The sequence below is a fragment of the Mobula birostris genome, chromosome 6, assembly GCF_030028105.1.
Source record: "Mobula birostris isolate sMobBir1 chromosome 6, sMobBir1.hap1, whole genome shotgun sequence".
Taxonomy (NCBI): Eukaryota; Metazoa; Chordata; class Chondrichthyes; order Myliobatiformes; family Myliobatidae; genus Mobula; species Mobula birostris.
Window position 1 is genome coordinate 164,469,177 of NC_092375.1, and position 14,672 is coordinate 164,483,848.

A 14,672-nucleotide genomic window follows, 5' to 3' on the forward strand; every position below is an offset into this window, starting at 1 on the left:
CACGACAGATAAAGCAAACATGAGCAGATAATATTAACAATATCTATAACCCATAGACATTTATGAGCGAAGTTACAAAAAGTTTGTGTGCCTCTTGTATTAAACAGTGTGTATGTTTTATATCCTGTTATCACAGTATTCTGTCACATTTCTCTCTTATTTACAAAATAATAGGCCTGAAAAATATCTTTGCCCATTATTTGACTTGAGAACCACAAGCAACTTCTGAGTGCGCATGAGAATGTAATGACCTTGTATCTTGATCTGTTGTGTACTTTGATAATGAATGCTTATTACTGTTGTGATGCTAGGTGGATGTTCAGGATTAACATGGGGATATAATTAAAAATGTGAAGTAAAATACGTAGTTTGCAGATTGTGCTTGAAACCTTTTTGGGTCGATGAAAACACAGAATTGGGACATGTTTTGGAATTACGTTTTCGTAGGATGCACATACAACTGCTGCGGTGCATTGGTTTGCTAGTTTATTATGTTACAAATGCTTTCAAGGCCTTTGCCTTTGTGGTTCAAAGGATTAATAAACAGTTCCTTGTCAATTGGCATAGACTCAGTGGGCCAAAGGGAGTCCCAAGTGGACGCTAGACTGAAATGGATTGAAGCCGTGAGTGTGAAAGCAACATGATACAGAAGTGAGTTGTGAATGAAAAATGCTCTCATCCACAATATTCTTATTTGCTGAAACTCAGGACTTTTCTTAGGCTTATTTTTTAAAATATCTTTAAAACCTTAGGTGTACTTTTGTCCCTTATCTTCTCCTTTTTCTTTCTTGTATCCTCTGCGCTGTGAAAAATTTCACATCTACCAAGTGCTAAGTGCTTTACGTCAGTGGTCCCCAACCACCGGGCCGCAAAGCATGTGCTACCGGGCCACGAGGAAACGATATGATTTGGCGATATGAGTCAGCTGCACCTTTCCTCATTCCTTGTCACGCCCACTGTTGAGCTCGAATGCATGTGAGGTCATTACCCGCGTGTCATCCATGTCAGCGCGGGAAGGAGATAAACTCCTCGAGCTTGCAAGTGACGGCGGGCTGAAAAGTATGTTTGACATAACATCTCTGCCGGCGTTCTGGATCAAAGTCAAGGCTGAATATCCTGAGATAGCCACGAAAGCACTGAAAACGTTGCTTCCATATCCAACATATCTCTGCAATGAATGCAACTAAAACTAAATTGCAGAATAGACTGAACATAAGGAACCCCCTTTCGAGTATCGCTGTCTCCCGTCACCCCTCGATAGGACCAAGCCCAGGGCTCCCACTGATTCAGCGATATTGGTGTGTTGCAATGATTTTATATGTTCATACGGGCAAAATATGTGCTGTGTGTTTAATATCCAAACGTTACTTAAAATGTTATGATGCTATTGACTTATAAGTGACTTATATAACCATATAACAATTACAGCGTGGAAACAGGCCATCTCGGCCCTTCTAGTCCGTGCCGAACGCTACTCTCACCTAGTCCCACCGACCTGCACTCAGCCCATAACCCTCCATTCCTTTCCTGTTCATATAGCTATCCAATTTTTCTTTAAATGATAATATCGAACCTGCCTCTACCACTTCTACTGGAAGTTCGTTCAACACTTACTTCAAGCTCCCGTGTCCTCCCCTGATAATTGGCTTATCACTATATTCATGCGAGGAAAATATGCGCTGTGTGTTTAATATTAAATTCTTTAGATAAACCCTTTTAGAAATGAAGTTTAGTGTATTAGCCGCTTATCACCTATATTCCGGTCGTGATTAACACCCCCCCCCCCGAACAGAATCGCCAAAAACGATTTGTAGAAAAAATCGGCACGTACACGCATGCGCACTGGTGCCCGCGCAAGGCTTTATGGTCATGGTAGTCTTTATCGGGGTAAACATAATGTATTTGACTGCTACACTTGGCCGTTGGCAACCCTATACCGCCCCCCACCCCTCAGTCGGCCGGTCCGCAAGAATATTGTCAGTATTAAACCAGTCCGCAGTGCAAAAAGGGTTGGGGACCCCTGCTTTATGTAGCTATGAATTTGTAAAAGGCAAATGCTTTTCTAGATATTCATCAACACTGAATTTTCTGTAGTACTCTTTTGTGTATTTCAGCTTTGACCTTTGAGCTCTCCAAAGTAAATGTATTTAATTAAAATCAGACAAATAGTTTATTGTGAAATGCTTGATTTTTTTTTAAAAGCACTATCTATGAAAGCTTAGAATATTTTGGAACAAGAACTTAAATAATATATTAATGTAATATATGAAATAATATAATATGTATATAATACATTTTTGATTAATCCATGATTATTTTCTCTCTTGCAGTGATAAGTGTAAAGCCAGAGGTTTTACTGTTATTGTGGATGGTCGGAAATCTCAATGGAATGTAGTGAAGACTGTTGTGCTGATGCTGCAGGTGAAGTTTCTTGACACCTATTACATGTGCATGTAATTTGTTTTTTGAGGTAGACAGTTTAATTTGACTTAAATGCAACAGTTTGGAACAGATTATTGAAATTTGTATTGTTCTCAAGTACCAGCTACTTCATTAAAATTAGTTCACTTTAAGAAAGGCTCAAGCTTCTTAAAGTGACTGGACATGTTATTATTTCATATTATAGCACATGAAGAACCGTATAACGGCATAATTTGAGTCTTTATAACCCCAGTGTAGCAGTGCTTATAAAAATATTCACTCCCCCGTGGTAGTTTTCATGTTTTATTGTTTTACAACATTGAATCACAGTGGATTTAATTTGGCTTTATTTGACAATTCATCAACAGAAAAGGATTCTTTTGTGTCAAAGTGACAACAGATCTCTACAAAGTGATCTAAATTAATTACAAATATAAAACACAAAACAATTGATTGGATAAGTATTCAACTCCTTTAAAATCACATAATTAGTGAAATGAGGTCATCTGTGCACAGTCAAGGTGTTTCAATTGATTGTAGCGAAAATACTCCTGTATCTGGAAGGTCCAATTGCTGGTGACTCAGTATCCTGGCAAAAACTATACCATGAAGACAAAAAAAAACTCCAAGCAACTCCATAAAAAGCTTATTGAAAACACAAGTCAGGAGCTGGATACAAGAAAATTTCCAAGTCACTGAATAGCCTTTGGAGTACAGTTAGATCAATCATCAAGAAATGGAAAGAATATGGCACAGCTGTAAATTATTTAGAGCAGGCCATCTTCAAAAACTGAGTGACCTGGCGAGAAGTGAATTAGTGAGGGAGGCCACCAAAAAACCTATGATGGTGCTGAAGGAGTTACAAGCTTCGGTGGCTGTGTTTGGAGAAACTGCATATGTAACAGCTATTGCCCAGGGTATTCAGTCATATGGGACAGTGGCAAAGAAAAAGCCACTGTTTGGGGGGAAAAAAGCTCACATGAAATGTCAGCTAGAGTTTGCCAGAAGGTATGTGGGGGACACTGAAGAAGAAGGTTCTATGGTCTGATGAAATGAAAATTGTGCTTTATGGCCATCAGACTAAAAGCTATGTTTGTCGTAAGCCAAACACCGCACGTCATCAAAAGAACACCATCCCTACTGTGAAGCATGGTGGTGGCTGCATCATGCTGTGGGAATGCTTCACTGCAGTAGGCCCTGAAAGGCTTGTGAAGGTAGAGGATAAAATGAATGCAGCAAAATACATGGAAATTCTGGAAGAAAACATGATGCAGTCTGCAAGAGAAATGCGACTTAAGATTTGTTTTCCAGCAAGACAATGACCCTAAGCATAAAGCCAAAGCTACACAGGAATGGCTTTAAAACAACAAAGTTAATGTTCTCGGTGGCCAAGTCAGAGTCCAAACCTCAATCCATGAGAGAATTTGTGGCTGGACTTGAAAAGTGTTGTTCATTCACAATCCCCATGCAATCTGACAGAGCTTGAGCAGTTTTGTAAAGAAGAATGGGAGAAAATTGCAGTGTCCAGATATACAAAGTTGATAGAGACCTATTCACACAGACTCAAGGCTGTAATTGCTGCCAAAGTTGTGTCTACTAAATAATGGCTTGAAGGGAGTGAATAATTATGGAATCAGTTATTTTGTGTTTAATAATTGTAATAAATTTATAGACTCATTTGTAGAAATTTCTTTTCATCTTGTCTGTTGATCAGTGTCAAAAAAGCCAAATTAAATCTAATGTGATTCAATGTTGTAAAACAAGAAAACATGGAAACTTCCAAGTAGGAAGGGTGAATTCTTTTTATAGGCACCGTATGTTTAATTTAGTTGGCTTAGTGGTATTTTGAAAATATGCAACTTAAATTACAGTATGAAATTCAAATGTAGATTTTCTTTCTATTAGCAGGGTATTAAGAAACATGAGATTTGTTTAGTTTGGGCTGAAAGGTAGTATTTTGGACCAAATGTTGCATTTTTTTTTAGTGCTTGGGAAACTTTTGAGTTACGGCAGAGTTGGCAGTTTAGCATCTGCAATTGCCTGCAAAAAATTCCAATTAATAGTTTTTTGACATAGGAGTTATGTATTCCAAACTAAGCCAAGCAATTCCGCAATCATATGGATAAAGGAATCCGTTGAGATTGGTTGAACCTACTGTATGTCTCAGTTGGAAAATATGTGAAATTTCAGTAACTATAAATTCTAATCATGAATTTAATGAAAGCTATTTCATTTGTTTTCAGTACTAAAAAGAATTAATCTTATCAGTAAGTATTATAGATTCAATTGTCAACCCAGCACATTTTTGTAGGAGTCATAACTGGTGTCATTTTTTTGGAGATATATTTTAATTTGCATCAAATTATTTCCAATAAAAATGAGTAATAATATGTTGGATCTTACAGGAGAGAAAACAAGCAACTTGGGGAGGAAGTAGGCTGCTTACACACAAACTTATGATGTTACACACTTAATATCGGGTGACAAAGAATTATTAAGATTTTGTAATAACATCCTCGATATTATCATTGGGTTATCGAATTGGTACAAACCATTTCATGTTCTGGCATTTAGAGCGCATAAGAGTAATCATTTATAGCTTGAAAAATCTGCAATAAATTCTGGATCCATTAATACAAGTAAAATTTAGACTACAGCAAAGTCAAGAGATTTAACTTCATGCTACCTTACAGATCCTCAGTTGTGTAAAATTGTAAATGTATCGGGTACTTATGGTAATCCTAAACTAGACCACACTCCCATCACTCTAAAACTTGCATAGTTATCTTGGGGGTTCTCTATTCCATAGAAGTCCCTTTATTATTCAAATGGTACTTCAGTGCTCATTAGAAAGCTTTCTGAATAGGAAATTCTGCACCTTATCTATCCTGATGAAGGTCTCGCCCTGGAATGTTCACTATTATTCCCCTCCATAGATGCTGCTCAATTTGCTGTTCCTTTAGCACTGTGAGCTACTCTGTACTTATTTTCTTCCTCTCCTTGCTGTTACAATTTTTGCTGTGCCAATTTTTGCCTTCAGCTTCTTTATTATTCTTAGCATTTTGTTCCATCCTTGGAATATTTTGTACTAACTTCATATGGAGAGTCTCAACACGAAATATTGACAGTCCATTTCCCTTCGTAGGTGACGCTGGACCTATCATGACTTCCAGCATCTGTTGTGTGTTGCTGTTAATTCCAATGTCTACATTCTTTTGTTTTTTGATTTTCTTCCATGACCTCACTTGTGTCTTTTCCTTCACTCTTTGCTATTGCCTTTTGAATTTCCCTTCAAGCCCTCTCCAAGGTGCCTTTGACATCCCTGTGAAAACTTTGGCAAGATGAGAAGGGAAATACATAAATATACAGCTGGGGCAGAGTGAATCCTAAATGGAATTAGGAAACCATAGATGCACAGTGTTTGTTGAACTAGTGGTATGTTCTTGGTAAGCTCCTGGTAAGACAAAATTGCACTTAAAAAAAAAAACAATTGGGGAGAAACTAAAGGCCAGGAATTGTCTTTGTTCTCCAGTTTAAACCTTGAATATGTAAAACAATGAGGTTATGGAGGAACACAGTAGGTTCATCAAGGTCCTGACTTCAAACATAAGCTGTCCATTTCCCCCCCACCCCACCTCAGATGTTGTCTGACCTGCTGAGTTCCTCTGGCAGCACATTTTTTTGCTTCAGATTCAAGCAGTGCAGTCTCATGTATCTCCTTGAATATTTAACTCTTGCAGAAGAGAGTGGAGAAATCAAAAACAAACCAACAGATGTTGGTAATCTGAAATACTGAAAGTGCTGGAAATACTCAGCAGGTCATGTAGTATTTCTGACTAAAGAAGCAGAGTTGATGTTTCAGATCAGAGACCCTTCATCAGAACTGGCGAAAATATTTTTTAAGCAGCTTGAAGTTGCAGACAAGGATAATTAGAGCAACACACATGAGAAAATCTGCAACTGGTGGAAATCTAAAGCAACAAACACAAAATGCTGCAGGAACTCTGTAGGTCAGGCAGCATCTATGAAAAAGAGCGAACAGTCGCCATTTCAGGCTGAGACCCTTCATTGGGACTAAATAGAGCAAATTAGTCTTTCAAGTAGCTTAATAGGAGCAATTAGTTGGTGATGATGCTTCTTCTATTTGTTCTTGAGTAGATAAGTTATGAGACTTGCCCCACAGTTTACACTACACTAATAAAAAGAGTAAATCTGAGCAAATATGGTGGAGGATGTGATAAATTCTGATACAGAATGAAATTCAGTTGCTAAAGATATGGAATTTGAACCTGTGTCTGCAAGGCTCCAAAGTGTCCAGATGTGAGAGAGGGAGTTTTTCCACAAACCTGTTCTGGATTCATTTAGTGCAGGAGGACACACAAAGGTCAGATTAGGATGGAGAATTATTGGGGAAGCAGACTGAATGCAGGTATTCTCTAGAGTGATTTGGTTTTTCCAAAGTAGAGACCAATTGGTGTGTACCAAGTACATTGTTCTCAATTGGAAGCTGTGCAAGTGGAATAATTGTCTGGGTCTCTGGATGATTGGAAAGGAAAAGTGAAAGGACAAGAATGGCTTCTTCTTTGGCTACGTGGAAAAGTGCAACATGTAGTTGGTAGGAATGGATATAAGAAGCAGAGAGTTCAAGAGGGATTGTACTTTCATGGTAATGATCAGCCATTTTAGGGCTAGGGAATTGGAAACTGTCGAAGTGGCAGAGGACATCTGAATTGCAACAGACTGAACTTCTGAGGGACTGGACTAAGGGTGAAAGTATGGACTTAAGATGTAAGAAAACAAGTTTGGTGAGGCAGAAGCCAGTTGAAAGTTGTGGAGGAAAGGTCTTCTGAAGAAAGGAGACCTGTGATTGAGTATTTAATTTTGTGCAGCTAAAACTGGAAATGGATGGTTAAATCAGACATATCTTAGTATGTTTCTTGAAATGTTACACTTTGGATGATTATGTAGGATGAAGATGATGATTTTGTAGGAGCAAAGAATCAAGTTTTAAGTTGAGGAAATTGGTGAAAGGATCAAGAGCTACTTGGTATTTTAGATTCTGAGTGGTTTGGTAGATCAAGGAGTGGAGGTGGTAGTCATACAGTATGTCTGTATTGATCACTAGGTTACCCATCTATTTATTGAAAAAAAAGCCCTCTTGCCATAACTTCATCTGTAGCCTTCTATGCCCTGATTCAAGTACTCATCTAGAAACTTAATTGTTGTGAGAGTACCCGTCTGCTGCATCTACTCAGAATATAAGTGACAATGAGTTTATCAAGTTTGATATAGTTTGATCATAAACTAATTGATGATGAATCAGTGGCATACTCAGAATAGTGAAATTGGAGAAAGGGGCTGGGGAGCAGACATGGAGATTAAAATCACATTGTAAGGATTCATTTAGGTCTGGATGGCGAGGGAGGATATCTTGGATACAAGAGGAAGGATGTTTTGCTCATAAGTTAGTGGTCAGACCTCATCTGGGCTACAGCATGCATTTCTGATCAGTACACTATTGGAGAGATGTAAGAGGGTGCAGAGGAGACTCATCAGAGTGTTGCCCATGATGAAGTGCTCTTGTTATGGGAGACGAGGCCTGTTTCGATAGAGTGGAGGAGGTTAAGAGGGGGCATATTTGAGATGTATAAAACTGAAGGATATAGATAGGGTAGATTACAGGAAATCTTTTCCCCATATCAGAGGTACACAAGACTATAGGACATTGATTTGGGGGTGGGGGAGTGGTAATATTGATCTGGATTTTTCAGAAATCAAGAACAAAGCATACATTTGGTGGTTATGGTGGTTTTATTAAGTATTACAAGAACAAAGTATGAACAAAGAAATACAAAGGGGAAAAATGGTTGTCTCATCGTAGAGATTATCTCAAAGTAGAGAAATTGCATTCCATTGATAAGATATAACTGATTATGAGCAATATTGATCGGGTAAATGCATTATTTATTCAGTGGTTGGCAAATACCTGGAATACTCTGCCTGAGAGAGTGGTGAATATGGAGTAGCTGACACCATTTATCAAGTATATAGATGAGTATTTGAATTGCCTAGGCATTGAAAGTTATGTGCTAAGTGCTGAAAGATGGTTTAAATTGAGGTGGGTGCCTATTTCTATGCTTTATAATATGGTAATTTGAGAGGGCACTTGCCTGAAGTATAGCCAGATAAGGATGCTTCAGGCAGGGGCAAAGCTAGTTATTAAGAATATTTTCTCTGAATTAAATTAGCTCCAGACTTGGGCTGTAATATTTTTAATCTGCTTTGTGTTGAAGTTTTCTTTTAGTAGAAGCTCTTTCAATTGATTGAGGGTGTAGGAAGAGTACTGGTGCTTGAATTTGCAAATGTATTCCAGTTCAAAAAACTAGAGAGAGGTAAAATCATTAATGCAGAGCATTCATTTTAAAATTCATTAATGGAAATGAGACAGTACTCCAACACACCCATACAAAAAGATCTTTAATGAGAACATTAAATGAGAGGAAACTTAACTTCCTGGGCCATGTCATCAGAAAGGGAGAAATAGAATGCCTTACATTACAAGGCCGTATGCCTGGGAAACGCGGAAGAGGAAGGCAAGAAGAAAATAAATGGACACTGTGAAAGAACTAACAAATCTAAGTGTGCGAGGTATCATTGACGCTGTGAGGGATTGTTTGATGTGGAGAGCCATGATTGCCCAAGCGTGTAATGCGCAAGGCACATGAAGAAGAAAAAGAAGAATGGAAAAAAAACTGCAACAGAGCTTTATAGAACATAGAACATAGAATAGTACAGCACAGTACAGGCCCTTCAGCCCACAATGTTGTGCTGACCCTCAAATCCTGCCTCCCATATAAGCCCCCACCTTAAATTCCTCCATATACCTGTCTAGTAGTCTCTTAAATTTCACTAGTGTATCTGCTTCCACCACTGACTCAGGAAGTGTATTCCACGCACCAACCACTCTCTGAGTGAAAAAAACTTCCTCTAATATCAAGGACAAAATGTATTATTTCTTACAGAAATAATGTGAGGTTAGTTGGGACAGAAGAGCCTGTTCTGCACTGTATCTCTAAGTAAAAAATAGGGTTAGTGTGTCAAGTCAGTAAGAGGGAATGAAGAGTTGAGTTTTTTTTCATCTGGGCTGATTCAGTCCTCTTGGTCTGTGGCATCTACTGTCCAGACTTTATTTTCTTATTTTTGTATCTTGGACCTTTTGGTTGGAATCGTCATTTCATTTGTCTACACTTTTGTTTATTAATCACATGTACATCAAAACAACATACAATGAAATGCATCATTTGCACTGACAGCCAGCCCTGACCTCTGGATAAAATAAAACTAACTATTTTACTGTTTTTGAGCAATTTGAACATATGCGGAACAAATAGCTTATTTCTGTACTGTTAAATTCAAAGAACGTAACCACTTTGAAATTGCTAACATCTTTTCTAATAGCTTATCACCTGAGTGGAGCATGGTGCTCAGAATGTGAAGTACGCATGTATATAAATATAAACCACTGGAATCTGCTGTTAGTATTCTTGCAATGGGAATGTCACTGCTGTAAAATTGTTGGCTAGATATAGTAAAATCATGCCTGGAAAAAAAATCCATGTCAGATATTTATTGCGTTGAATCCAAGTTACATTGCCATTTGATTATCTGGCCGAAGTTGACTGGAAAGGGACATTTGCAGGAAAGACAGCAGAGCAGCAATGGCTGGAACTTCTGTGAAAAATGAGGGAAGTGCAAGACAGATATATTCCAAATAAGAAATTTTCAAAGAGAAGGACACTACCATGGCTGACAAGTGAAGTCAGAGCCAAAGTGAAAGCAAAAAAATACAAGGAAGCCAGAACTAGTGGGAAGATAGAGGATTGGGGAGCTTTTTACAAACTTGCAGAAGGAAACTAAGAAGATCATTCAGAAGGAAAAGGTGAATTATGAGAGGAAGCTGGCGACTAATATCAAAGAAGATGCTGAAAGCTTTTTTAAGTATATCAAGGGTGAAAGAGAGTCGAGGGTAGATATAGGACCAATAGAAAATGATACTGGAGATATTGTAATGAGAGATGCAGAGATGGCAGAGGAACTGAATGCGTATTTTGCATCAGTCTTCACAGTGGAAGATGTCTGCAGTATACCGAACATTGAAGAGTGTCAGGGAAGTGAAGTTTGTGCAGTGAAAATTATGACTGAGAAGGTGCTCAGGAAGCTTGATGGTCTGGGGGTGGATAAATCTGGACCTGATGGAATGAACCCTTGGATTCTGAAGGAAGTAGCTGGAGAGATTGCGGAGGTATTAACAATGATCATTCAAAAATCGATAGATTCTGGCATTGTATTGGATGACTGGAAAATTGCAAATGTTACTCTGCTCTTTACGAAGGGTGGAAGGAGGCAAATATTGTCTTTCAAATATTTGGGCATCATTATACCAAAAGATTTGTCAAAATTATCAAAATGCAATTATCAGCTTATATATAAAAAAAATTAAGGAAGATATAACAAGATGGAACCTATTTCCTTTTTTTTAGTCTCAGTTCAAGGATTGAATCTGTTAAAATGAATATATTGCCCAGACTATTATATCTCTTTCAAACCCTACCAATAGAGATTAATCAGAATCATTTCAATGAATGGAACAAAATGTTATCAAGATATATATGGCAGGGTAAAAGGCCTAGAGTTCGTCTCAAAACTTTGTAATTAGCCAAGGAAAAGGGGGGATGAGGCCTACCTTCTCTCAGAGGTTATTATTTTGCAGCACAGTTGAGAGCTGTGATATGTTGGTGTAACCCATCATATGCCGCTCAATGGGAAAAACATTGAGGAGGGGATACTTCCCATCCCCATAAGGCAATTTTGGCTGATAACAACCTACAAAGGTACATACATAATCCATGGGTGAAATGGGCTCTTAAAATATGGAAAACTATTATAAAAGAATATAAACTAGAGGGAGATAATGCAATTCCTAAATGGTGTGCATATGACTCAGATTTTACGCCGAATAAGCTGGATGCTAGAGTTAAGGACTGGACAGCTAAAGGAGTAACAGTTCTCTGCAATATAATGAAAGAAGGAACACTGTTCAGTTTTGAAATGCTTAAAGAGAAACACTTAGTAGAAAAACAAGACTTTTAATAGTATCTACAGATGCAACAGTATGTTAATAGGAGGGTTAAAAATGTAACCAAGGCAAGTACATGTTTGGTAGAGCTATTTAGAAAAGCATATAATTCAGATAACGGATCATTTCAAGCGTGTGAAAACAGATTCAACTCATATATTAAAACAAAATGGGAGAAGGAAGGAGGGGCAATTATATCTGAGGAAGAATGGACAATAATACGGAGGTGTCAATGGAAGTGTACCAGTTCACAGAAATGGAGGGAACTTGGATGGAAAAACTTGATAAGATATTTTATTACACCCTCTCAGAAATCCCATTATGATAGTAACCTCCCTGTTTGCTGGAGAAATTATGGAAATCAAAATGCAAACCATTATCATATTTAAAAACGCAAACAACAGGAATTCTGCAGATGCTGGAAATTCAAGCAACACACATCAAAGTTGCTGGTGAACACAGCAGGCCAGGCAGCATCTCTAGGAAGAGGTACAGTCGACGTTTCAGGCCGAGACCCTTCGTCAGGAGTAACTGAAGGAAGAGTGAGTAAGAGATTTGAAAGTGGGAGGGGGAGGGGGAGATCCAAAATGATAGGAGAAGACAGGAGGGGGAGTGATGGAGCCAAGAGCTGAACAGGTGATTGGCAAAAGGGATACGAGAGGATCATGGGACAGGAGGTTGGGGAAGAAAGGCAAGGGCGGGGGGAAACCCAGAGGATGGGCAAGGGGTATATTCAGAGGGACAGAGAGAGAAAAAGGAGAGTGAGAGAAAGAATGTGTGTATAAAAATAAGTAACAGATGGGGTACGAGGGGGAGGTGGGGCATCAGCGGAAGTTAGAGAAGTCGATGTTCATGCCATCAGGTTGGAGGCTACCCAGACGGAATATAAGGTGTTGTTCCTCCAACCTGAGTGTGGCTTCATCTTTACAGTAGAGGAGGCCGTGGATAGACATGTCAGAATGGGATGTGGAATTAAAATGTGTGGCCACTGGGAGATCCTGCTTTCTCTGACGGACAGAGCATAGGTGTTCAGCAAAGCGGTCTCCCAGTCTTCATCGGGTCTCGCCAATATATAAAAGGCCACATCGGGAGCACCGGACGCAGTATATCACCCCAGCCGACTCACAGGTGAAGTGTTGCCTCACCTGGAAGGACTGTTTGGGACCCTGAATGGTGGTAAGGGAGGAAGTGTAAGGGCATGTGTAGCACTTGTTCCGCTTACACGGATAAGTGCCAGGAGGGAGATCAGTGGGGAGGGATGGGGGGGACGAATGGGCAAAGGAGTCGTGTAGGGAACGATCCCTGTGGAAAGCAGGGGCGGGGGAGGGAAAGATGTGCTTAGTGGTGGGATCCCGTTGGAGGTGGCGGAAGTTACGGAGAATAATATGTTGGACCCGGAGGCTGGTGGGGTGGTAGGTGAGGACCAGGGGAACCCTATTCTTAGTGGGGTGGCGAGAGGATGGAGTGAGAGCAGATGTACGTGAAATGGGGGAGATGCGTTTAAGAGCAGAGTTGATAGTGGAGGAAGGGAAGCCCCTTTCTTTAAAAAAGGAAGACATCTCCCTCGTCCTAGAATGAAAAGCCTCATCCTGAGAGCAGATGCAGCGGAGACGGAGGAATTGCGAGAAGGGGGTGGCGTTTTTGCAAGAGACAGGGTGAGAAGAGGAATAGTCCAGATAGCTGTGAGAGTCAGTAGGCTTATAGTAGACATCAGTGGATAAGCTGTCTCCAGAGAGAGAGACAGAAAGATCTAGAAAGGGGAGGGAGGTGTCGGAAATGGACCAGGTAAACTTGAGGGCAGGGTGAAAGTTGGAGGCAAAGTTAATAAAGTCAACGAGCTCTGCATGCATGCAGGAAGCAGCGCCAATGCAGTCGTCGATGTAGCGAAGGAAAAGTGGGGGACAGATACCAGAATAGGCACGGAACATAGATTGTTCCACAAAGCCAACAAAAAGGCAGGCATAGCTAGGACCCATGCGGGTGCCCATAGCTACACCTTTAATTTGGTGGAAGTGGGAGGAGCCAAAGGAGAAATTATTAAGAGTAAGGACTAATTCCGCTAGACGGAGCAGAGTGGTGGTAGAAGGGAACTGATTAGGTCTGGAATCCAAAAAGAAGCGTAGAGCTTTGAGACCTTCCTGATGGGGGATGGAAGTATATAGGGACTGGACATCCATGGTGAAAATAAAGTGGTGGGGGCCAGGGAACTTAAAATCATCGAAAAGTTTAAGACTGGGAGACCGCTTTGCTGAACACCTACGCTCTTTCCGCCAGAGAAAGCAGGATCTCCCAGTGGCCACACATTTTAATTCCACATCCCATTCCCATTCTGACAGTCTATTCCCAGTCTGCATCCGTTACTTATTTTTATACACACATTCTTTCTCTCACTTTCCTTTTTCTCCCTCTGTCCCTCTGAATATACCCCTTGCCCATCCTCTGGGTTTCCCGGACCTCCTGTCCCATAATTCTCTCGTATCCCTTTTGCCAATCACCTGTTCAGCTCTTGGCTCCATCACTCCCCCTCCTGTCTTCTCCTATCATTTTGGATCTCCCCCTCCCCCTCCAACTTTCAAATCTCTTACTCACTCTTCCTTCAGTTAGTCCTGACGAAGGGTCTCGGCCTGAAACGTCGACTGCACCTCTTCCTAGAGATGCTGCCTGGCCTGCTGCGTTCACCAGCAACTTTGATGTGTGTTGCCATTATCATATTTTCTGGGATTGCCCTGTTATCAAAGACGATTGGAGTGGGATACACTATACCCTACAAGACATCTTTAAATGTGAAATACCTCTAGAGAGTAAGACCATATATTTTGGGTATATACCTCAAGAATGGTTGAAAAGAGATAAGTATTTAATAAATATACTGCTGGTGACTGGTAAAAAGACTCTTACCAGGAAATAGTTATCACAGGAGAGCCCAGCTTTAAACGGATGGATGGAAATTACAATGGACATTTTCAAAATGGAGAAGATAACATCTTTTAATCATAAGTTGGAACAATTTGATTCATACTGGGAAAAATGCTTCAACTACATAACACCTCATAGGCCCGATTTTATTCTCACAAATCAATTAATATGTTGTAAAAAAGATCACTCCCTACTTCCT

The 14,672-nt window shown here is 39.8% G+C and overlaps 1 protein-coding gene and 1 long non-coding RNA gene across 4 annotated transcripts in view; one reads left to right on the forward strand and one right to left on the reverse strand.

Moving 5' to 3' along the window:
- Positions 1-14,672, forward strand: part of sestd1 (SEC14 and spectrin domains 1) — a 137,922-nt gene that overhangs the window by 32,885 nt on the left and 90,365 nt on the right. For all 3 annotated transcript variants that reach the window (XM_072261772.1, XM_072261774.1, XM_072261773.1), the window contains one exon: positions 2,331-2,421. In XM_072261772.1, coding sequence (XP_072117873.1) covers positions 2,331-2,421 — 91 coding nt within the window. The remainder of the gene's footprint in view (positions 1-2,330; positions 2,422-14,672) is intronic.
- LOC140199528 (uncharacterized) overlaps positions 1-14,672 on the reverse strand; it is a 70,765-nt gene that overhangs the window by 12,782 nt on the left and 43,311 nt on the right. The gene's annotated exons all lie outside the window — the stretch shown is intronic.